Consider the following 25283-nt stretch of genomic DNA (forward strand, 5'->3'; position numbering starts at 1 on the left):
AACTCATGACGTGTGACAAGTCAGCACGTTCAGTGTTATGGCTGAGTGTTCCGTGTTGCCATCGGACTGAGAATTGGGCAGTCGGATGTACGGCATCAGAAAACCAGTCAGGTGCTTTGGCCGGTGAAGGACGACAGAAACGATAACAGATGCAAGCTGTAATCACGTGGAGAATACCAGCAAATGAGCTAAAAGAGCCAGTCTCCGTCGGCATTCTATTTCAACGAATATGGCCAGTCCCTTAGAGAGGCTAACGGACGAAAATTTAGCAAGTGGAGGCATTCTGATTTGGCATTCGCTTGTTGGGTCACAAACTACAATGCTTGAAAAAGATTGGCCATGTGTATGGTCATAACATTTTTGTTTGAAATAGATTAGTTTGCAATTACCTACCTACGGCTCGCCAGTAAATTGCGTTACGCATTTTTCACGGTTTTGAACGCCTCCCCCTGATTATGCGACGATAACACTGGGCGAAACACACCGTTTTCTGGTTTCACTGCGTTATGCGTAACGTTACACAAAGTGAACGTCGGTTTGAAAGCTAACTGAGCAGAGACGTGAGAAAAAAACACGGCGGCTTACCTGTCAGAAGAGAAAGCCAGTGATACCTGATTTTAAAGCTGTAAGATATTTCTAACGTATTCTGGACTATATGCAACCACCACAAAGTATATCCTAACGCTTTTATGCCCCCCCCCCCCCCCCCCGTTCTGCTACACCCTGTTTACACTTCATCAAAGACCCTCCCCTCAACGCATACCGTAGCACATGAACGGTCCCTTATGGCTTAGGCCATTGTGACCGGGCTGCTAAAAAATGCACGTTTTTTTGCATATTGGTCGCAATAAAGAGGCTGCGCGATTGCACACTTCATGATTAAATCTCTCTCGGTTTAAGCCACAACACGTCACATTCGAGATCGGTTTAAGAAAGGTGGCATTGAACGCACTCTGGTTGGTTACTGTGCATCGAGAGATCGGACAGCTATCGATCGTTTTATGAGTGGTAGCCATAACTTCTCATGGCCAGATCTATCCCAGTTTAGTCCCCAGCATGTTTTAAAAAGGTTCTATTGACCGCGTTCCAAAACAGACGGACTCATACTCTGCGCACGAGAGCTTTTGACCGTCCATGCTCATCAACCCTAACGTTTGCCCACGGGATTATTATTTTACTCCCTCGTTAGTATCTGCAGCTTCGGATCACTTCTATGCTGGGGCATCAAGATCTGGTTCTGGTTTCAAACCGCGTTTTCTAGCTTTTTTGCACATTGAAACTTTTACGTTGTATATGTTAATCGGATGGCGAGGCGAAATTTTGGCGATACTGCGACCTTTGAGGATAGTATTCAAGAGCAAGCACTTATCATCCAGTGACTTGTCAATATATGCGCACAACTTCCTGTGTCTGAAAACGGCATGAGCCCTCGATCAGCGGTTCCAGAGATATCAGTTCAAGCTTAATGTTTTCTCAGAGTTTAAGCGAGACTCACGCAGCCCGCAGCCTCATCCGTGAAGACGGAAACACTTTGTACTTAAATCTGAAGGAAGGGTGTGTTAAGCACCGGTTGATCTGCCTTGGCACGTGACCGGTAAGCACTGCACTGGTCAGAACATGCGGGGCCTTGCTTGACAGTGTGGTTTTTTAATGGGATTTTCGTGGGTACTTGTGTTGGCCTTTGTTCTGCCAATACACCAAAGTTTTTCATCCTCCCTCTTCTGGCACGGTCAGCTCGATGATAACCAAGTTGTCTCCTTTCGATATCTAGCTTTGACGTCTGCCATCATTGTTCTGACCCATACATTGGGATGCGTGAAAGTGTATGCATGCTCGGAAGACACGACTTCCGGCGGTGGTTCATTGGATAACAACACTTGTGATATGACGGTGAGTGCCGGATACACGTTCACTGCGGATATGGCCCAACAGATGTTCTCCACGAGTAGCGTTGTAGGCAGTGCCGAACTCAACGCGTGATAGCCTGAAAAAAAATGCTCGGCTCGTTGAAGTGGTCAGCATGTGTTCACATTTTATATCATCTACGACCTACAAAATTTCAAAATTGGTATGGTTATCTTATTAATAGTTGACGTTATGCTTAAACTAAAAAAGGAACAGATTTGGAGCACTTACAGAGCGAGTTTTGTTGCGAGTGTTTCAGAATTACCCACCAAAATGGACGATCCAGCCCAAAGGACTATTCTTCCTTGGACCTTTTACTTGAGAGAGTCGTGGAAGGTTTAGGGTACCATAAAGCTCCACGATGCGACAGACGCGAGGAAGATTAGCCATTCTTTCACGGCTGAAAGCCGACTTTTCTTTTTTGTCGTGATAGACAACGTTCCTGGCACAAGACAGGCAATGCTGTTAACTACGCCACGTTTACCCTGGACCTGGAGGTGGTAAAAACCTGATGTTAAACTCAATGTCATTGCCGTTCTTTTTACATAAGATGGCACGAATGAATTGGCTAGGAGGCTGAGAGCGTTTAAGCGGTGATGATTATATATGCTCATCGAAAGGAATACGCATGATCAGGGTGTAACAAAGCGGGCGCATGCGGTTAGCACGAGCAATGCCCTGTTGACCCCAGAGTCGGTCCTTTTTTACGTCTACCAACCCAAGTAAATATCAAGCCTTGGACACTCATCCAAAGCTCGGAGTTGCATGCATCGGTCAGAGTTTAGTAGACAGCTTTCACCACATCCACTTCATCGGAAACAAGCAGATTTAAGCTTCGGTCGGACATCGGCCAGCATAAAACCAATATCTGCAGATGAAACCATTCTGAGATGATAACGGGATTGTATGCGCATTTCCTGTTAACCATATGTGAAATCCCATTCAGAGTTCAGTGGCAGAGACAGAAAAACAATATCGATCTATGGCAAAGAAGAGCATCAAACGCCTCAACATAAGACAAAAAGCTCCTTGCCAGAGGATAGTGTCCTTCGAGCCCTTGACATCCATCTAAAAAAAACAGTCGAGCTTGCGACCCCTCGGAGCTGCCTGGCGACCCCACCCACCGCCGCCCGTGCGGTGCGAATGTCGGGACGGCAGGTCACGACCCAGTCGCCCGCGGCGGGTGCACGGAGCGCGGCAAAAAGTGAAAGTCACTGACCGGCGCGTTGCGGCACGGGCGCGGCCAGCGGCGCCCCGGGGCGGCTAACGGGACGCGGGCGGGCCGACCGGCCGCGGCGCCGGGCGGCGGGTCACACGGCGCGGCGCGGCGGCGGCGGACGGCGCACCGTACGGCAGGTGAGTCGGCTTCCGGGTCGGACGGGGCGCCGTCAGGGGGCGATCACTGGGGCCGCTGCTGGGGCCGCCACTGGGGCATCGCTGACGACGACGACGGTGCCGTGTCGAGAGACGTTTGCTAGACGGTGCGGCGGGTGAAGGGAGCTCCGGCCAAACAACTGCTGCGCGGAGGTCACTGGGTATGAGGCAACACGAGGGCAGTAGCCTCAGGTGCGGCATCGTACAGGGGACTAAAATCTAACCTCAGGAGCGGCTGCGCACCTCCACCTGCGGGATCTAACCATCCGTCTGTGTCGCTAGCGTCCACTGGAGATCCGGCACAGCTCCTGCGTGGATCGGTCCCGGCCGGGCTGCGGAGCTGTCGGCGACAATCCATCAGACAGGGCGGAGCGCCAGCGGCGACGGTCCGTCAGGTGGGCGCCAGCTCGTCACGGCCCAGCGGCGAGCGGCTGCCGAGGCGCGGTGGTCGGCACTCAGGTGGACCACGTCAGTGGGCCCCGCTCTCCGGTCGCGAGAGGTCATGGCGCTTCGCCGGGCGGCGCTGCCGCTGCTGTTGCTGCTGCTGTTGCCGGTCGGACTGACGGCCGCGGAGCAGGTCGTGGAGGCTTCTGGCGACGGTGAGGCGGCCGACGCCGTCGTGGACAGTGGTGTCGAGCAGGACATGGTGGGCGAGGAACTAATGCGGTTCGAGCCGAGCGCTGATCCGGGGCCGGGGCCGGGGCCGGAGCCGGAGCCGGAGCCGGAGCCGGTGTCGGCCAGTGATGCGGCCCAGAGGGAGGACCTGGCCACCCGGCCCAAGCAGGCCAAGAAGACCGAGGAAGCGACGCGAGAGCAAGAGCTGAGGCCACAGCCGCGACCCACCTCAGCCACCGGACTGATTGCAAGTAAGAGCCCGTGCACGTTGGCTAGTAAGGATGAGCATGTGAGCTTCATGGCATTATTTATTTTTTTAGTGCCCTGCTATCCTTCTGTTAAGCTGTCGGGTGATTGATCTTTGCAAGTTTTGGCCTACGCTGCTTTACTCGGAAACCAAATGTTTCAATATTATTTTGGCATATTTTTAGGCATTTCCGTGGCTTTGAACTTCACGGCTATACCGTAGATGTATTTGTTAGCCACTGGGAGAGCTGTTTGCTTGGAGGCAATGGCAAATATCGGCGGAAAGTAAGTCGGACCTAGCCTGACTTGACAGTTGCACGCGTATCCGAACAACATGAAGCCACCAATGGAGGATGCTGAGAGGTTGTGATGAAAACATGCCAGAAATTGCACTTTGAATGATAAAACATGAGAACAAGAGTAAGTTTGATGTAAGTTGGTGTGGTCGCTGTCACATCTGTCTTAAGGCATTCTCCGTCCATGCTGAAAAATAATGCAACTCCAATACGTCTTCGAAGGAAATGACTGAATCGATGCAATAAAACACTGTAAAAATATTTTTAAAACTTCAGCTTCAGCTTCAGCTTGAGCTGCACCATGGCAATACAACATTAGACAGGGTGATTGTTTCTAGTGGGAGTTGAGTACGCACGTTGGCTGGTTGGTTTGCGAATCTTCAAAATGCCTCCATTTTAGGCCCGGTTGTTATCCACTGCTATTTTTACCAGATGACTGCTAGATGGTATCAGGGATTTTGCCTAGCCACCCCACGACAGCTCCGCAAATCCGTTTCCTCGATTCTTATCTGTTTGCGCGGGACATGAATTTCCACTCACACAGTACAAAAGACTACAACACCTGCCGGTCAGTATCAGAGACTGCAACGTCCAGCCCGCCCTAGCGAAGACCTCAACGCACCGGGAGGCCAAATGAGCGCATGGTGCCGTCCCGAAAGTGGGCATGTCTCGCGACTACGATCACCATTAACGTGACATACGCGACGACAATGTGGCGTCACGGGGTCAGGGGTCACAAAAACACGTCCGGTGGCCTGCGCTAAAAACTTGGCATTGTCCGTGTAATTCAACACATTTCAGACAACACAAACGCCACACGACATCGTAGTTCACGGTTTGCGCTCCGTGGCGCCACCGCATTACCACACCGCGGTGAGCCGCCGACGGCCGCGGCTCGGCCGTCGGCGGCCTGCCGTGCGACTCGGCGGCGGCGGCGGCCGGCCGGCGCTGTTTTGGCTCAGTGGGTCAGGCTGCCGGCGCAGCGGACCGGTGCGGCGTGCGAACGCTCCGGCCGCCGCCGCCGCGCCGCTGCCACAGCCGCCGCCGCCGGGCCGGGCACATGGCTGCTGGCGGCCGGGCATGATGGCAGTCTCGACGGTGTGGTGTGCTGGGGAAGCCTGGTGACTGGTGGGAGCCCCGACAGGGTGGTGCGCGGGGAAAGCCTGGTGACTGGTGGGAGCCCCGACAGGGTGGTGGGCTGGGGAAGCCTCGTGACTGGTGGGAGCCGCGACAGGGTGGTGGGCTGGGGAAGCCTCGTGACTGGTGGGAGCCCCGACAGGGTGGTGCGCTGGGGAAGCCTGGTGACTGGTGGGAGCCCCGACAGGGTGGTGGGCTGGGGAAGCCTGGTGACCGGTGGGAGCCCCGACAGGGTGGTGGGCTGAGGAAGCCTCGTGACTGGTGGGAGCCCCGACAGGGTGGTGCGCTGAGGAAGCCTGGTGACTGGTGGGAGCCCCGACAGGGTGGTGCGCTGGGGAAGCTTCGTGACTGGTGGGAGCCCCGACAGGGTGGTGCGCTGAGGAAGCCTGGTGACTGGTGGGAGCCCCGACAGGGTGGTGGGCTGGGGAAGCCTCGTGACTGGTGGGAGCCCCGACAGGGTGGTGCGCTGGGGAAGCCTGGTGACTGGTGGGAGCCCCGACAGGGTGGTGGGCTGGGGAAGCCTGGTGACCGGTGGGAGCCCCGACAGGGTGGTGGGCTGGGGAAGCCTCGTGACTGGTGGGAACTCCGACAGGGTGGTGGGCTGGGGAAGCCTGGTGACTGGTGGGAGCCCCGACAGGGTGGTGCGCTGGGGAAGCCTCGTGACTGGTGGGAGCCCCGACAGGGTGGTGCGCTGGGGAAGCCTGGTGACTGGATGTACTCGAGCGTCAGCGGCGCCAGAACCGGGAGTTACGTAACAGATGTGGAATAATGCGCCGTGAAGGCAGCAATTTGGCGCAGATTAACTGTGGTGAATTTTGGACATTTGTGGCATCTTAATGCTCAAACACGATAAATACCATATGCCTCGTGGCTGGTCTATGTATCTCTATATTCTTAAATATGTTTATCAGTACTTGGTTTTTAATGTTGAGCCTCATATCTTTTCACTAACAGCAGGACTTAGAATATAATTTGCTGTCAATGTTATACACTCACATATGATTTTAGACAATCCCTGGAGTTATGCAATAATCTAGAATCGAGCGCTTAAGGATCTTTGTCTTACAAGGAGTACCCTGTCTGATGCGGCTTCCTGCAGATGCATACTGTGCGAATGACCCATTGTTCAAGAATAGGGTCAAAAGAGCTTAATTGCCAGATGTCATTAATTCTTCATGTTACTTTGAGGAACCATTTATGCTGAACTGTTTCACAACCACGTTACTAAGAAGGTTGAACGCGTGCAAAGATAACAATAAATAGCAAACTGTGCATGTTTCCCATTACCCGAAATGGTAGCGAGCACGAGCGATGGCTATGTAATATTCCGCCATGTTCATGGGCGGCGGTCGGCACAAAAATGCGAGGAAAAATATTAGCTCAGTCTCTCTGCCACGCCAAACCTTTATATCACGTATTATATTCAGCAGCCTGTCTGTCTGCCTGCCAGCCCGTCTGTATGACCGCGTTTCCCTCGCCGGACGCAGAGCGCAGATGCTTGTGTGGATTGTCTTGAAATTTGCATATATTACGGGTTCAACATTCGTGACGACCTTGAGATAAACTGACACCCGTCCTGGCGTCGGCCGTAGCGCGCGCAAAAAGAGGGAGTGTTTTGGTATTTAGCAGGGAAACACTTCTTGCGCCTGTAGGGGAAACAAGATGTGCCAAGATAGAGCCGTTGAACACATATTTCAAAGCTCTAGCAACGATGAAAATAGCATTTCGCCAACTATGAGACTTTTAATTGATACAGATGCAGAAATTTAAGAAAAAATACTAAGCGAACGCTTTGCAACAAATGGAGATGCCAGCAAGCATGGACCACAAATAGATTATATATGTTCCATGTCTAGAGTGTGCAAAACCGCGGTTGCACGGGCAGTGTGTTTGAGTGATCTGTGAGTGCCGGCAGATTGGAAATGAATTTAGGGATGTGTATATATATATATATATATATATATATATATGTATGCATGTTTGTATGTATATACATACATACAAACATGCTGTTGAGACACGAGTCAACGTTACGCCTTTGATACACAGGAGCTACCTCCGCTAATAGAGTCGCCTTTCCGCGCAGCGAAGCAGGCGGGAACCTCTTTTAAAATTGATAAACAGGCTTGCTTCGTATTCCAAGATTTCGAAGGCACTTTTTAGTAGTAGTATCTTTCATGGTGAGACCTTGAATAACTATTTTGTTACAAGCTACCACTAACAATGCAATACCACGTGGCTGCTTACCACCGTCATGTTGAAAAATATGAAAACCGTGGAAAGGCGGTCAAATGGCTTTTTATGTTTGTGAGCTGACTAAAAAATAAGTTTTTGATCTACAAAAGAAATCCTGACATAGGTTGGGCTTTCATTGATGCTTTCATTAAGATGCCAAAAAGTGCCTACATATAGTCAACGTAATTATACGCATCTTTTCCTGAGATACTATCCGTACTTAACGTCATCCTAGCCAAACTAACATTTAGCGGCTCATTTCTCAACCCCACTGACGGGAGCAAACCTCATGACATAGACGAGAGCCGACGAATTTGGGCCGAGAACATATCGACGTCCTCACATCCGCATTGGAAGGAAAAGCGAGCTATTAGCTGACTCAACGCGAAAGAAACAAAGTTTGGATGTTACGTAGGATTGAGAAACAATCGGGTGGGCCCAGCGGCACAGTGACGTCACCTGAGTGCACCTTTGTGTGGGGTGTGTGAACAGGAATGCATTGATGTGGTCTGTGTCCTGTAACTAGAATTTGAATGCACCTTTCCGTAACATTGTTGCTTGGGTGTAGAGGCCGTGGAAACTTTATATAGCTTGGCCCAATAGCATTGTCTGGGCGCTTGTAAAGCAATGGGTGGTTCGTAAAGCAATACAGCCCCTCTTTGTTTTACCAAAGAATACGAAAACCGTTAGTTGTTCATGTCAACACAGGTATCAATTCAAAATTAATGCATCTATTCGACTTAAACGACTAAAATGCTCTCAAGGGGTGTGAACAGCACGAGCCTATCCAAGCCCCTGATTTTAATGAGAGATCGGATTATGCCGTAGCTTTCCTACCCTCACTATCTCCGTGAAGGCAATGTTATTTTGGTCGAGGCCCTGAGCTACAAAAACAAACACATTTAACCAAAATTGCGGACGGTGCTACTGAATCAGTACCGGCGTTTCTTAGGAGTGCCAGGGCTGGCCATGCCAGTCCTGGCACTCCACTCCATGCCAGTCCATGCCAGCCAGTCCCCCGCCCCTCCCTCTCCCCCACAAGAATGTTGGTCTTTATACAACATTTTTTCCATCTGGCGTGCCGGTGCGGTGTAGGTTTGGTGCTACTGCTCACACTGAATTTGAATAAAAGATGTCCTGTAATATGGCAACCTCCTAGTGCCCTCGTGAAAGCATTTTGCTCCCCGAACCACCCCTACTGAAGCAGTTTTGAAAGTTGCCGTATCAATTTAGCCGTACGCTCGTCTACGCGGCGCTTTAATTGCTCTGGACTTCTAACGAAAAGTGAATTACCCATTCGTCGCATCTCTCTGGTCTAGCTTCCATTCTTTCACCCGGTCGACACGAGACGGTTGTGCTAGATGCTTCCCGTTAATGCGTTGAACTGCAAAAGCTTAACTCCACGTAAGTAAGTAACTCCACGTACCCAAGTCAAGTCAACCCAAGTATACCCAAGTCAACAGACATAAAAAGCTGCGCTTCATTTAAAGAAGCTTTAAATCAAGGGGTGGCAATTCGTTGAGAAATGGGCAATTGGTGTAACTTAAGCGGTTCTTCAGGGCGGGCTGCAAAACTGCAGTACGGTTTCCCGTACCTATATATGGGTAATATACTGTTGTTACGGATTTTCCTCATTCCACTCGCTCTCAGACAAAGGAACCCAGTTGAATATCAATGCAGCTGTTTTAATCTGTTCGTGAATACAATTTAATTACAAGATTACGTGATACAAAAGCTGGAGACTGCGCAAAAATTACGATAGACCTGTTCTCATTCTCAATTTCGAGCAGTTCAATGAGCACGTTAGGCAATGTTTTTACAAGTCCCCTGCTCGCTTGAGGCTAGCATACAGTGAAAAGCATGCGCGTATACCGAACAGCTCTATTCAAAACCCTTGTGGTGTTCAGTGGCTGGTGTCGGAGTTGTGATCCGCGCTAGATTCGCCCCAAGCCAAGTTGCCCTCACGCACACGTGTTATAGATGCAGAGCAACATGTATCCGACTGAAAGGAGCAAAGCCCGATGTTTTGGTAATAAACACGTATTGAATAGGTGTAATCGACGGTTCTCAGCACTGCTAGTCTGTGAACAACTTATGTCATTCACGCTTGACCGAACCTAATCTTTCCAACAGTCCAGCATCGCTTAGATATGGAAGGTAATGCACACATGTTTTACCAGATGGCTCCTTCTTGGTGCTTGGACGACGATGCTGTTGTGCAGACAGGTTCGCGTCCGCGCTGACTGACTACATTATGCAAATGAGCTGAATAGATATTCAACCTTGTGTGTCGATACAGATGGGGCAGTGTCCTCCTTTGACCTGCTTCCCACCATGTATAAGGCTAGGTGCTTCCAACGAATCTGATCATGAAACTCGAGCAAAGCTTCTGATAACCCAACAGCGCTCCAAGTTAACAATGCACCCGCATCTGAGTACGTCTGGAACTGCTTATTGGTATGGGATATAGATTGTCAGTATCGTCTGTATGCATCGATCTGGAATATTGATATACTGTAAAAAGTCCGCGTTCGGGGACTATAGCTGAAAGACATGTGTGCAGCTCAGACCTACCAAAGAACAAGGCACTCGTGACCGGCATCTCCATGCCCCGAGGCCACCCTGAATACTGGCCTGAATTCCGCGAGCCCCCCCCCCCCCCCCCGCCGCTTCGTGCCTGCTCGGCCTGAGCCGCCCACCGGCCAGACGTCAAAGCCGTGTCAGAGGTCACTGATCTGCCCGCGCCACGCCGCCAACCGGTTCGCTGTAAAATATGCGGCGGCCAACGCGGCGGGCGCCTGCGCGCACCCCAGATGAATGGCACGCTGCCGAGGTCGATGACCTTTTGACGCGGCGGCGACCTTGCGGCCCCAGATTCTGACCGGGGCCAGCGGGGCGCCTCCGCGCCGCCGCCGCCGCCGCTGCTGGGGCGGCATCAGCATGCGCGCGGCGACCGATGTACCGTTTCCGGCGTGTTCAGCGGGGAGGCGGCTGGGGCGATGAGGAGACCGGAGTGCCGATGCGTGTATGTGCGCGCTTGCGGTCTCCGACGGTCGCCAATCGTTCTCACGTGACACGCTGCAAGGATGTACTCGGGGGAGCTGTAGAGTTTTCAGGATCGCGCCGCTGAAGCTGGAGCGGGTAGATGTAGTCGCACCGGGATTTTGCAATGTAGAATAACCAGTTGAGATGGCGCGTCAGGGCTGTTAGCCTGCATACCCATAGAAGCGGAAATGGTTGCTGACTGTTATCTGGGTCAGCAGGTAATGGCTTTTCAGCAATGTCCTGCGGTGGCGCAGACAAAGGCGGCCAAGCAACGGAGGATGTTGAAAAGAGTTGCAAACATGAAAGCATGGTGTTGGCCCCGTACCATCACCTGGCTACATGCATGAACACTGTCTTAGCATGTGACAGCGTTCGCCGACACTGGCATTGTCAGTGGTACAGGATTTGATGTGTTCAGCGCAGATCAAAATTTTCTGATGCCAGCAGAAAGCCGGCATATGTCATCCAAGACGGCACATCAGTAATGGCTCTGGTTCAGTGACGGTTCCTGTTGCCGGGGCGCCGAAATCTCGCGTCTCCCGACTTGAGTTCCATGGTTGCGCCAAGAAGTAATATTCGTGGTTGAGACGGTGGGAGCGTAGCTTTCACATGGGCGGCTACGCCACGGTGGGAAATGTGCTGGTGACTTGGAGATGGTAAACACGTCCCGCCCAGTTAACGTTTATGGGGGTAAGGATGAATTTTCCAGAATTTGGGATTTGCTTACGTTTTCCGCGGTGAGCCAATGCATGCTTGGTCGTAAACCTGAGACATTGATAAGACCATGTCTGACCACGTGGACGCAGATTGGGTCGCGTTCTCTTTCCATTTTCACAACAGGCCCTGACACTCTCATTGCACTCCAGAATTTCCAAAGCACCCACATCATTCCACTCCCTTCAAATTGCACACTCCAAAGCACCAGTGGTCAAAACGGAGTGCGGGTAGTCAAAAATCCTGGCAAGATTTAATTACAGCTTGTAGAAGATGGTCAGTCTGACCAACCGAGTTAAGTTTTGAAATGTTTACAAACGGTGAGTTTACAATAGATGAGTTTGCGGAAATAAGGGCATCTCAGATATGGACAAACAATGCTAAGCCAAATGTTCCTTACAAACATTGTCATTTTAGATGGCGTCGCCCAGCCCCTGGGTCCTTGTTTTCATGTATGTGAAAAACGTTGAAGCTTTTTAATAAAAAAAACGAAAAATGTGCAAGCAAATTTCATAGAAGCGATGCGACACGCAGTGTATAGCAGTATGGCATTTTTGCATCAGGCAGTCCCGGGAGATGAAAGGGTGGTGACTTGCGCTGAGTCGCCACATCGGCGCGCGGGACCGGAGGGTGCCGCTCGGGCCCTTCCGGCCCAGCGCACCGCCAGGCTTCGAGGCGCGTGCCTTTTGCCGCGTCAGTGACCGGCGTCCGGTGTCGGCGCACAGGCGTCGGCGACTTTCGTTGTTGCGACAGCACCGCGACCGACGCGGCGGCGCGGTGCTGCTCTGTTTGCCATCAATGCAGAGCGGTCGTGCCGGCGGCTGGGTCGTTACAACACGGGCGCGGGTCGTGTCGTACGGTCGCTTAGTTCCGCCAGCGGTGACGGTTGGCACACGTGGCGGCGGCGGAGCCGGCGCCGGCCGGACCCGCCGTGAGTCACGCCGGTTCCGGTTCTCCCGGTCAAGCGATCTGGGTCAGCAGACGCCCAAGTCGCGGAAGCCGCTGCGTACCACCCTGTGGTCGACGTCGTCGTACGGTCACAACGGAAGTGAAATTTTGCTCGTCGGAGAATTACAGCATCAGTTCGCATTCCAATTATTTTGGAATGGTCGCCTTGCACATCATGTGAGGCGTGAACCACCTCCAACCTGATGGAAATGGAGAGCTTACGCACGGAGCTTATGTCATGGGGGCTTTACGACGCACTCAGCTGCTGAGGCTTTATGGCGTCGCTCGCCTTTCACCCTGGCAGGAAGGGCGGGCACCGCGGTGAACCGAACCTCGTAACTCTGGTTCCCACACGCGCAGTGGTTAACGTAGACGCATTAACCAGAGTTTGCCAGAGTTAACCAGAGCGCAGAGTTCGAGCAATGTTTGTTTGACAAAAGGTATAAAAAAACAGACGCGTGCTTAACGTCTCATAATAACAAAATTATAATATATGCCTCTGGCAGGTTGAAATCGACCAGCTCGTCCTTGCTTTAGTGTGATCTAATACCAGAGAGCATCAAATGAACCACTTCCTGAACAATCCAACCCAACATCAGGCTGGTTAGGCTTATGTTAACATGCCGATTGCTTGTTGTGGCTCGGTGAGAGCATCAAATGAACCACTTCCTGAACAACCCAACCCTACATCAGGCTGGTTAGGCTTATGTAAACATGCCGATTGCTTGTTGTGGCTCGGTGAGAGCATCAAATGAACCACTTCCTGAACAACCCAACCCGACATCAGGATGGTTAGGCTTATGTAAACATGCCGATTGCTTGTTGTGGCTCGGTTTTTCCAAGCCTGCCCACAATGCTCAGAATCATCCCGAAGTTCCCGTAAACAGGCAAGGTAGTTGACTTACCCTGAAACCACACATCCCGGAGTTACCTTAAGGTCACCAGCTACATTTGATGTACTAAAAGCGGTGTTTTGGCTTCCGAAACCGGTTGGACACAAAGCCATGTCGATGCAAGCATTCATGGTGAGACAAGCTGTGAAATTTAATTATGCAGTGTGCAAAATACTGGGGAGTAATCCGGACTGCCTCTGTGGACCAGAAGCATCGGTCGTACACCTCCTGGCCGTTCACAGCACGAGATTCTTGGTATTCAGGACATGCAAACAAAGCACAATGCGGACAACCACCCCGGTCTCTCTGTGCACTGTGACGAACTAATGCATGCCCTTCTGCTGTAACTTGCAGCTGCTTTGCTTGTTTGTGCTCCGCAGTCGCGGATGCTTTAATGCTCCCCTCGCTAACAAAGATATCATCGACCCTTGAACTGCAGCTCTCGCCTGTTAATGGAGCCCAGTTTTACGACGCACGGTGATGTAGCCCAATGCTGACAGATCACGCCAGTGCTGACAAGACGCTGTCGTGACTGCTGTCTGTGACTGACGTGCCTTGTCACGGGCGTGACGTCACGGTGACGGGAGTGATGTAAAGCGCGTCTGTGAAAATTCGCTGGTTGGGAGGTCTAAGGCAGGCGCTGTTTTCTTTTGTGAAGCATGAATTTAGGAACAGAAAGCACTTTCCAATGCAGACCGCGATATGTGCAATTAGACGCTTTCAATTGCCGCGAGGCATTCCTGAACTTGAATCCTTTTGGACGTGTCTGGTGTATCAGATATTCTGGAACGATATAATATTTGACCACTTGACAGAGAACATAAGATTAAGCCTTCCAATTGATAGCACTTGGCTCGATTCAGCAATTTTCCTCGTCGGAGTTTCCTCGTATGCGTGGGGGAATGACCTCTGACGATACTATTAAACCATGAATTTGAGCGATTATACCGACAAGCGGGCCAAGACTCGCAGGGTGACTTGCTAAGGCCGACTGCGCGTGCGGCGATATAGCATATTTTACCGACAAGCGGACTAAGACTCGCAGGGTGACTCGCTAAGGCCGATTGCGCGTGCGGCGATATAGCACACAGATGCTCTAAATACCCACATAGCGTGCATACGCTGAAAAAAACAGAACGTGTTCAGGTATGCGAGGCGAGTCATGCTCTCAGAAGCGCGCCATCTTCCAGTGCATTAAATGAGACAAGTGGTGCTATCTCTAATGTACTATAGTGTGGTTGTTTCTATGTTGGCTTCTTTGTGTATTAGGTTCTAGATGAGCCTTATATAGGAGAACCAAGCGCAATGTAGCGTATCGTAACATACCCGAAGACAGTGTTTGTGTTATTCCTTATGAAAGTTCTACCGGCGTAAAAACATATAGTGTCGTTTTCAGGCTCTCCCCAATTCATTCAGGTTGCCTTGGTCCACGGCACTTTTAGTTTGACGACTCGCAGCTTCGGACCTTAGTTCACTTCTGCCTCTCTGAGCGAAAACTGCAAGGCACGACTATCACGAGGCTCATAGAAAACTACTCGATCTCACCTTCTCCACGTCGAAACCTCTTCAGACCATACATTCCTGTGTCTGTACGTGCTGCTCTGTGCCTTTCGATTTCGCCAGCGTGACGCCGGTGACAGGGCTCCACATCGTGACCTGCCGTGTCACGCTGGCACTGTCCGTCCTCAGACCTGTTCAGCTCGCTGGCGCGGCCCGAGGAGGGCAGCCAGTGCCCGGGCCGCTGCTACCACGCGCTGGCCGCGCTCATGTGCGAGAAGGTGCTGGACGACAAGCCGTGCCCACAGCCGTCCATGCGCTGCTGTGTACTGGCCGGCGGACAGCAGGCGCCGGCGCCCGCGACCGTGGCGCCACCTACGCCAGCCGCCCTCACCGCCACCAAGAGCGCCACCACCAAGCGAGAGGTGCGCTGCCATGATGGTGTCTCTGAGCACCCTCGGCTGCGGCTTGGGGAGACAGAGCGTTTGACTACTGAGCGGTTCGGCCGGTGTCATGTCAGTACAAAAGTGAAAAAAAATGTAAACTGTCACTTGGTAAGCCAGCACGCCATTTGTAATTAGTGTACTTGTAGCTACAACTAAGCGTATCCTCTTTAAAGAACTAGAAAGCTCGGAAAAGGCATGTAGCCAGTGATGTGCACACATATAAAACGATTAACGACCTGTATGGTCTACGGCACACGTCCCGGCCAGACAATGTGTTTTGCTAACGCGAGGTGTCTCGTTACCGCATGCATGTCACTTGGCGTAGATCAAAACACCTTGAATCAGAAAACATCTTTCCATCCGTTCCAAAAAAACACCCATCAGCAGCGGCCGGTCCTTCCCCAGGTGCCTACGACACCAGCCACAACCACCACGCCTGCACCGATAACCACGCCCACGACCCGAGCCCCCTCGCCCGAGACCACGGCGGCGACTGTGCCGACGTTGATTGAGAAGATGGACACGGACGAGACGGAGCTGGTGGACGGTCTGCCGCGACCGCAGCCGTACGGAGCGCAGCAGGGGACCAGTGAGTGTTCGCGGCATTCGGTCCAACACTCATGTCGTTCGCAGCGAGAGATTTAATGGTGTGCCCAGGACAGGCTGGGATTCTGTTATTTAAGTTGTGCCATAGATGTGCAGGACCTGCGTGATGAGAACTTCGCTACGATTACGAAACAAGCCGCGGAGACAGTCAGCTTTATTTGTTAGATCATAGGTGTGCCCGCCGTCAATTATCAGCAGAGATACTTCCCACTCTCGCTAATCACCACTGGCCGCCACTGATCATCACGAACTTTTGCTGATCACCACTGGCCGTCACTGATCATCACGAGACCCCGCTAATCACCACTGGCCGTCACTGATCATCACGAGCCCCCGCTTATCACCACTGGCCGTCACTGATCATCACGAGCCCCTGCTAATCACCACTGGCCGTCACTGACCATCACGCACCCTCGCTGATCACCACTGGCCGTCACTGACCACGAGCCCTCGCTGATCACCACTGGCCGCCACTGACCATTGCGCACCCTCGCTGATCACCACTGGCCGTCACTGATCATCACAAACCTTTGCTGATCACCACTGGCCGTCACTGATCGTCACAAACCTTTGCTGATCACCACTGGCCGTCACTGATCATCACGCACTGCCGCTGACGGCCACCGGTCGCCCCTGCCCTCGCAGCCATCTGTCCGGGCGTGTGCGTGGCCAAGCGGCTGGCGGCTTACTGTGAGGCGGCGCTGGACCTGCCCGGGGTCTGCGCCGCCGACCAGCGCTGCTGCGTCGCCAAGGACCTGTTCGACGGCGTTGAGGACAAGCCCGAGCAGTTCGTCATTCTGGGCAAGACGCCCAAACCTAAGCCTGAGGAGCCGGAGGAGGAGAAGAAGCCAGGTATACCCGGAATGCTGTGAACATGGCTGTCGTTTCGCAGCCCCTGTATCAATTGGACAATATACAGCCAGAAATGGATGTTAGTGATAATGCCGCCACGTTAAAACAGTGATCTTACCTTAACGTTAGGTATCAACAATGGCCTCCCTGATCGTTGATCTTTGTTCTGTCGTGCCCCCGTTTCAGCATCAAGCGCTAGTGTCGAAATCCCCGAGCAGAAGAAGTGCGCCGGCCAGTGTGTGACGGGGCTGTTCTCCTACCTATGTGACCGCGTGGACAGCAGCGTCAAGTGCGGCAACGGAGGCCGCTGCTGCCTGTCGCGCTCACGGCCCGACAAGACTCAGGCCACCACGGCCAAGCCGGCCGGCGCGCCGACCGAGAAGTGCCCAGGCGTCTGCATGCCGGGCCTCATGAAGGCATACTGCAACGCGCCGTCGCGCCTGCTGCCCAACAACCGCGGCTGCACCAGCGGCCAGGTCTGCTGCGACAATCGAGAGGGAGCCGACAAACAGGAGGCGGGTGCTGCCAGCCCGGCGCGGCCGCCGCGGCCGCCGGGCGCCTCGCCCATCGGCGCCATCCTCAACCAGGCGCTGGGCGCGGCGGCCGGCGGCGGCGGCGGCGGCGGCGGCGGCCTGCTCGGCTCGCTGGCGCCGCTGGCCGCCTCACTGCTGGGCGGCGGCGCTGGCGGTGGCGGTGGCGGCGGCGGCGCCAGCGGACTGGTGCAGGCCGTGCTGCCGGCGCTGCTCGGCGCCGGCGCCAACCGGCCGGCGGCGCCGCAACGGTTCCCGGCTGTGCCGGCGCCAGAGCGGGTCGACGCGAACCGCCGGCCGCCGCCGCCCCGAGGAAGGCCGCCGCCGCCGCCGCCTGTGCCGGTCGACCCGCGGCCATTGTGTCCGGACACCTGCATCGGACCGTTCCTCTCGTTCACCTGCTTCGGTAAGACCTGTGGGGGGGCGACTCGATTACTGCGGGTTGGCCTGTGTCTGGAATTATGCATAGCAAGCTGCCCGTCGCGTTTTACGTGATGCACGGTAGCTCTACTTCGACTGCTTAAAGATCGACTCACCACTTCTTTTTTCTATAAAATGTTGCTGAACTGCCAAGTTGTCCCTTAAGTTGCACAGCCCTGTTAATTTCACAACCGTTAAGCCATTCATAGACCATTTTAGACCAAATCTCTGGAGATCCTTTGTGTTGCCATATCATGTCTTGCGTGCTCTATTCCATGTAAAAGATACATCGCGTGTTTGGAGATGACACTGGGTGGACGTAGGTGAGCACTGTCTGTTCTGCTCACCGCAGGAAGCGCCGAGATGACGGACCTGTTCCGCTGCGGCTCCAAGAAGGAACAGTGCTGTGCCAAGAAGTCAGCCATCCGCAGACTACGCGATCAGCAGTACTACAACGCGGCCAACGAGTACAACAACGAGTACCCGACGTACCCCGACAACGAGCAGTACGGCGGCCGCCCGCCCTTCGTACCGCCGCACGGCGAGTACCAGCCCGAGTACCAGCCTGAGTACCAGCCCGAGTACCAGCCTGAGTACCAGCCGGAATACCAGCCGGAGTACCAAGAATACGGGCAGGAGCGACCACCGCCGCCAGCCGGCGAATATGAGCAGCAGCAGCCGCCGGAGTTCGTCGGCAACCAACAGCCCGGCCTGCCGTCCCGTATAGGTCAGCTATCCAAACTGGGAAGAGACGCGCACTGTCAGCTATCCAAACCGGGGGGAGACGCGCACTGTCAGCTATCTAAACCGGGGGGAGACACGCGCTGTCAGCTATCCAAAACGGGAGGAGACGCACTGTCAGGGAGACATCCAAACCGGGAGGAGACACGCACTGTCAGCTATCCAAAACAGGAGGACACGCGCACTGTCATCTATCCAAACTGAGAGGAGACACGCACTGTCAGCTATCCAAAACGGGAGGAGACGCACTGTCAGGGAGACATCCAAACCGGGAGGAGACACGCGCTGTCAGCTATCCAAACCGGGGGGAGACGCGCACTGTCAGCTATCCAAAACGGGAGGACACGCGCACTGTCAGCTATCCAAAACGAGAGGAGACACGCACTGTCATCTATCCAAACTGAGAGGAGACACGCACTGTCAGCTATCCAAAACGGGAGGAGACACGCACTGTCAGGAGACATTGTCAGGTGTCAGCTATCAAAACCGGGAGGAAACACTCACTGTCAGCTTTCCAAACCGGGAGGAGACATTCACTATCAGCTATCCCAAACGGGAGGAGACACGCACTGTCAGCTATCCAAACTGGGAGGAGACACGCACTGTTATCTATCCTAACTGGAGGAGACACGCACTGACAGCTTTCCAAACCGGGAGGAGACACGCACTGTCAGCTATCCAAACCGGGGGAGGCGCGCACTGTCAGCTATCTAAACCGGGGAGAGACATGCACTGTTGGGCCGCGTACCGTCTCGCATGGGTCAGCTATCCAAACCGGTAGGAGACATACACTGTCAGCTACACGGAATAAGACACGCACTGTTGACTATCCAAAACAGGAGGAGACACGCACTGTCAGTTATTCAAAACGGGAGGAGACACGCACTGTCAGCTATCCAAACTGGGAGGAGACACGCACTGTCGGGCCGCGTGTCGCACCACACATAACACACGGATTGTGCTCAGATTGGGATTATGGCTGCTGCAATGAGCTGACTATGTCGCATTGTGTTCCGTGCTAACCCAGGGCTCAAAGGCGGACCCGTGGCCAAGCCTCCGTATGTCAATTGTATTCCGGCAAGGTGCTTTCAAGCGGGAGCAGCTGCTCACAATTTCGCAACCGATTTCACGTTCGTCCGCCATTGCGCGTCCAGTCCTTAACTCAACTGGGCACGGGGCCTGCCCCTGTTGAGTTTGCGGCCCGCTTCCCCTGACGTCCCCCCCCCCCCCCCCCTCCTCTCCGCAGACGGCCCGGGCGGGCACATCCAGATCTATCAGACGACGCCGGCGCCCGAGCCGCCGCTGCCCGTGCACAAGAACAAGTACGTGTGCGGCGTGAAGGGGCCGCCGGGTCGGCGCGGCCGCGTCGTGGGCGGACAGGACGCGGCGCCGGGCGAGTGGTGCTGGCACGTGGCGCTCATCAACTCGCTGAACCAGTACCTGTGCGGCGGCGCGCTCATTGGCACCCAGTGGGTGCTCACTGCCGCCCACTGCGTCACCAAGTAAGTCAGGCGGTGTCAGGTGGCCGCTGAGATGGTGCGGAGGCTGAACTCTGCTGCTGATGCCGCTTGATAGATTGCTGTTATGCGATTGTGTTACTTTTCCAAGGTTCGCCCTCTGCAAGCAGCGCATCACAGGAAGTCGTGTGGTTCATGACACTTCTTCAGTTTGCATCGGCACCACTGTTGGCTTCGGTGTTTGCATTCGTTATTGTATCTGGTCAAAAGCGTCGCATATGCCCAAGTTAATCGCGGTGGAAATGTCGTAGCGCGACCGACGGTGAGTTTTGAACCCACGACCTCGAGGCTACTGGGCCATCTCTGACCGGCCGCGTGGTCATCCCCGCCTCAGCATCGTTCGATCCGGTGACGCCATCTACGTGCGCGTGGGGGACCACGACCTAACCTCCAAGTACGGCTCGCTGGGCGCGCAGACGCTGCGCGTGTCCACCACCTACATCCATCACAACCACAACTCGCAGACGCTGGACAACGACATCGCGCTGCTCAAGCTGCACGGACAGGTGAGCACGGCCGATGGTCTCACTGGTGAGTGGAGCAGGGAGCGAGTCACTGTCGCTTATCTCAACTCTCCTCATCGAGTCGGCTGCCAGCATATGTCAGCTTGAGCTATTCGTGCAATGTCTGAGGAGAGTCGCTTACTGCCCTCTGTGAGCGAATCTGTTGTAACATTGTAGCCTGTTTGAAGCTCCGCGCTATGCCAGGCGCATTCGTTACGCTTATTGTGTGCAGTCACCTCTCCTTTTCCTTTTGATACTGGCGCGTGTGAGCCTCTGGGCTCTGACTTCAGCTCCACCCTCAGCGCGCCAGTCACCTCTCCTCTTCCTTTTAATTCTGGTGCGTGTGAGCCTCTGGACTCTGACTTCAGCTCCACCCTCAGCGCACCAGTCACCTCTCCTCTCCTTTTTGATACTGGTGCGTGTGAGCCTCTGGACCTGACTTCAGCTCCACCCTCAGCGCACCAGTCACCTCTCCTTTCCTTTTTGATACTGGTGCGTGTGAGCCTCTGGACCTGACTTCAGCTCCACCCGCAGCGCGCCAGTCAGCTCTCCTTTTCCTTTTGATACTGGCGCGTGTGAGCCTCCGGACTCTGATTTCAGCTCCACCTTCAACGCACCAGTTAGCTCTCCTTCTCCTCTTCCTTTTGATACTGGCACGTGTGAGCCTCTGGACTCTGACTTCAGCTCCACCTTCAGCGCACCAGTCAGCTCTCCTTTTCCTTTTGATACTGGTGCGTGTGAGCATTTGGATTCTGATCCAGCCTTCGATTTCCGACACGAGCCCAGTCTGTCCTGCATTGCCAGCGCTGAGCCTGTCAAGCGTCCACCCCACGCCGGCGTCCTGACTTTGGCGTGACCCCGTCCGCGCCGCCGTCTCAGGTGGAGCTGAAGGAGGGCGTCTGCCTGGTGTGCTTACCGGCGCGTGGCGTGGAGCAGCAGGCCGGCAACCGCTGCACCGTCTCCGGCTACGGCTACCAAGGCGAAAGTGAGGGCCGCCTTCTGTGACAACGGCGAGCCGTTGGCAGCAGACTGCATTGCCATCTATCGGTATACTGAGGCATCAGCGTTGAGTCCATCGTATGAGCAGTTGCAGCTGCATCGCGGGAAAACATGACTCTTTGAGGTTTGCAATTTGTGGCATGCTCATCCAGCGTTTAAACAAAGCATTGATTGCGTTGTGGCTAGCATTCAAGCGGGTTGATGGTGGTGACGGCCAGTCGTTTCTGCCTTTGTTGGCGCCTCCCGACGGTCGACCTAACTTTCCCCAGCTGGGCCGATTCCGCTGAGGGTGCGGGCCGCAGAGCTGCCCATCGTCTCTGACAATGAGTGTGTGCGCAAGATCAACGCCGTCACAGAGAAGATCTTCATCCTGCCAGCCTCCAGTTTCTGCGCTGGTGGTGAGGAGGGCAACGATGCCTGCCAGGTCAGTGTCAGCGGGAAGGTGATGTTGCCGCGCCCGTCCGGGCCGCTGACAGGCGTGTGCCTTCTCAGCCTGTGTACACCAGCTGCCCGTAGTGAGCTGTAGTCAAGCTGGAGGATGACGTAATGACAGTTTTGTCAAATCGACTTGTTCGATAACTGCATGTAGTGTTAGTCGACACATTCGATACTGGCAAACGGCAGCCATTTCGCCAATGCAATATGGTGCGCCAGCCGCGTGGACTTCGTTTGAAATCACTAGCATGCATGTCACATAGCTAACGGTCAGTTGACGCCGTTCCAGGGCGACGGAGGAGGTCCTCTTGTGTGCAACGTGGACGGCTACTATGAGCTGTCCGGCATGGTCAGCTGGGTAAGGACTCAACGTCTAGAACGTGTAACGTCAAGAATGTGTAATGTCTAATGGCCCTTGGGGCCCATGGGCAGTCTACTTACTGTATGGATGTCGGGTGACGCACCTGCATCACTGTGTTTTTGTAGCCATTTCGTAGAATTCTACCAAAGCGGTTGAGTTGGTCTCACACCCAGCATTCCTGGTTTATTATATTTACGATCATGCAAAAGAGTTAATTCGCTCATGTGCCCACATCCGCGGTTACGGAGGTTAAAGCTGGCACAGCCAGTGGTCAAAGTTACATGCGATGCTAGCACGAGACGTCAGTGAAATCTGCAGGCGTGGCGGGACCACCCACGCCATGGCACCGCGGTCGTTACTAGGGCGACACATGCCATGGCAGCGCGGTCGTTACTAGGGCGACACATGCCATGGCAGCGCGGTTGTTACTAGGACGTCACATGCCATGGCAGCGCGGTTGTTACTAGGACGTCACATGCCATGGCAGCGCGGTTCTTATTAGGACGTCACATGCTATGGCAGCGCGGTTGTTACTAGGACGTCACATGCCATGGCAGCGCGGTTCTTATTAGGACGTCACATGCTATGGCAGCGCGGTTGTTACTAGGACGTCACATGCCATGGCAGCGCGGTTCTTATTAGGACGTCACATGCTATGGCAGCACGGTTGTTACTAGGACGTCACATGCCATGGCAGCGCGGTTGTTACTAGGACGTCACATGCCATGGCAGCGCGGTTCTTATTAGGACGTCACATGCTATGGCAGCGCGGTTGTTACTAGGACGTCACATGCCATGGCAGCGCGGTTCTTATTAGGACGTCACATGCTATGGCAGCGCGGTTGTTACTAGGACGTCACATGCCATGGCAGCGCGGTTCTTATTAGGACGTCACATGCTATGGCAGCGCGGTTGTTACTAGGACGTCACATGCCATGGCAGCGCGGTTCTTATTAGGACGTCACATGCTATGGCAGCGCGGTTGTTACTAGGACGTCACATGCCATGGCAGCGCGGTTCTTATTAGGACGTCACATGCTATGGCAGCACGGTTGTTACTAGGACGTCACATTCCATGGCAGCGCGGTTGTTACTAGGACGTCACATGTCATGGCAGCGCGGTTGTCACTAGGACGCCACATGCCATGGCAGCGCGGTTGTTACTAGGACGCCACATGCCATGGCAGTGCGGTTGTCACTAGGACGTCATATGCCATGGCAGCGCGGTTGTTACTAGGACGTCACATGACCGTGCGCTGGACGCCGGCAGGGCTTCGGGTGCGGCCGTCAGGACGTACCCGGCGTTTACGTCAAGGTGTCCTCCTTCATCGGCTGGATCAACCAGATCATCAGCGTCAACAATCTCTGAGGACGCTGACACGTCGGCAATGTTATCAGCGGCCGACCGCGGCGATCACGGCGCACTGCGCCGCGTTGGGACGAGGTGGGCGTCCCTTGGAAACACAAGCTGACTCGTCTGCTAGCAGCGACCAGTGTGGGTATTCGACGACGCCATAAGATGCCGGCCAAGAAGAAGAGGGCACGGGTCAGGATTGGAGACAGCATTGTTTCTCCCCAATCTCCCTGCGGTGCAAGCCCATTGCCCTCAGGCCGGAGCGTCTGCTGAATGGGCTACATACAGACAAGATGGTGGGAGTTGCGTTTTCGCGGATGCGCTCACGTCCTCCGGTGTTCGATGGCTACTGCTAGAGAGCACATGCAGTACCGCAGTATGTCATCAGACGGCGCGACCGACCAGTGTATGGGACGGTATTGTGTTTCTGGACTACTCTAGCAACTCGTATTGCCTGTAATATACTCGCTCGTAGTCGACGAGCAAGGACACTGACAAATGACGGCACTGCGCCCCACGTGCGAGCAATCCCGACGGATTTGTATGTTCAAAACTTGTGTAAGCTGTTGCTCCTTTTGAGAGACATACGGTTTGCGTCTTATGGTGTGTAGGTGGTGACGTTTCTGGCAAGGTATAGTCAATTTGGGGCTCTTCCCTTGTCGGAAGACAATGAAGAGAAGTACAATGACATGATAACTTGACAAACGACATGTGTGATATGGCACCTGTTTGGTCACGAAATTGGTGAGTGGCATTACTTCCAGCCAAAGGAGATAGGTTTATCTCAGGTCGTTGTGAGTAAGTGATTTGTGCTTTGTCCTGTCTGTAAATGTTCACTGAACATCCTTACTCGCCCGCTGTTGGCCACCTTTGCACAGTTGCATTTCCTTTTGTTTCCTTGCTGGGAAGAAATATCGTTTCTGTGTAGTGTGTAGCGCTGTAAGCCACTACGTGTCGGTTTAAGGGGAAGCCGCACGAGGCTGGTTCAGACGCTCGTGGGCAGATATCACTTACTAGGCTTAAAGTGAATTGCTTTGTATGCCCTCAACTAACAAGTGTGGGTATGCCGAGCAACAGGTTGTCACCTGCTCCTCGACAGAGGCCATGCGTGCAATGTTCGTGGTCACTTGTTACCCTAGCATCTGGTTGATTTGTTACCGCAGTGAATTTCGTTAATTACCTGTTTTTCTACTAGATGAGGATCGATTGATTGCGTAAGTTGTACACACGCCCAGGAAATATATTTAGCTCGCATAGGGCTGAAGAACGTCACATAGCTACCATGCTTGTTTAACACGTGAATGTAGTCTTGACCGTCGATTCATTTCGACTGATGAGTGAGCTGCGTGGACCGGTCCTGTGACCGATCCTGGAGACGAGGTTAGTGATCGTGTCTGTCGTGTTTCTACGTTAGTAAGAACACGGGTGTTAATAAACACTCTGTCTAGAATGTCCTATTGAACTTAGCGTTGTGCGTTCACACAGTGAAAGTTGCATAAACGTTCAGTGATTATTACCTAAAAATGCCTTCAACTCGGTTCGCCGTTAATTGGCAAGTACCTTTCCCTGCACTGAGCACGAGAGGTGAGCCCAGGCGGTGCCTGGCACACGGGT

The 25283-nt window shown here is 53.8% G+C and overlaps 1 protein-coding gene across 1 annotated transcript; it reads left to right on the forward strand.

Moving 5' to 3' along the window:
* Window positions 1-3231: 3231 nt before the first annotated feature.
* LOC119113101 (protein masquerade) lies at window positions 3232-25119 on the forward strand. The gene is made up of 14 exons (XM_037237433.1): window positions 3232-3261; window positions 3562-4145; window positions 15098-15330; window positions 15757-15940; window positions 16603-16809; window positions 16996-17411; window positions 17646-17745; window positions 18112-18486; window positions 19747-20002; window positions 20352-20523; window positions 21400-21505; window positions 21789-21943; window positions 22244-22312; window positions 23586-25119. The coding sequence occupies exons 2-14, from the start codon at window positions 3782-3784 to the stop codon at window positions 23682-23684; spliced, it is 2736 nt and encodes a 911-aa protein (XP_037093328.1). The 5' UTR covers window positions 3232-3261; window positions 3562-3781; the 3' UTR covers window positions 23685-25119.
* Window positions 25120-25283: the final 164 nt, after the last annotated feature.

Source organism: Pollicipes pollicipes, unplaced genomic scaffold (assembly GCF_011947565.3).
Source record: "Pollicipes pollicipes isolate AB1234 unplaced genomic scaffold, Ppol_2.1 Scaffold_7261;HRSCAF=8764_pilon_pilon_pilon, whole genome shotgun sequence".
NCBI classification, from domain to species: Eukaryota; Metazoa; Arthropoda; class Thecostraca; order Pollicipedomorpha; family Pollicipedidae; genus Pollicipes; species Pollicipes pollicipes.

What these genes read in the sequence shown, in the direction of transcription:
- LOC119113101 (XM_037237433.1), top strand. Translation starts at nt 3,782, where the DNA reads ATGGCGCTTCGCCGGGCGGCGCTGCCGCTGCTGTTGCTGCTGCTGTTG. An exon ending in ACCAGGCGCTGGGCGCGGCG is followed by an intron (nt 17,412 to 17,645) that starts GCCGGCGGCGGC and finishes CGGCCGCCGCCG; the next exon opens with CCCCGAGGAAGGCCGCCGCC. An exon ending in CCTCTCGTTCACCTGCTTCG is followed by an intron (nt 17,746 to 18,111) that starts GTAAGACCTGTG and finishes TGCTCACCGCAG; the next exon opens with GAAGCGCCGAGATGACGGAC.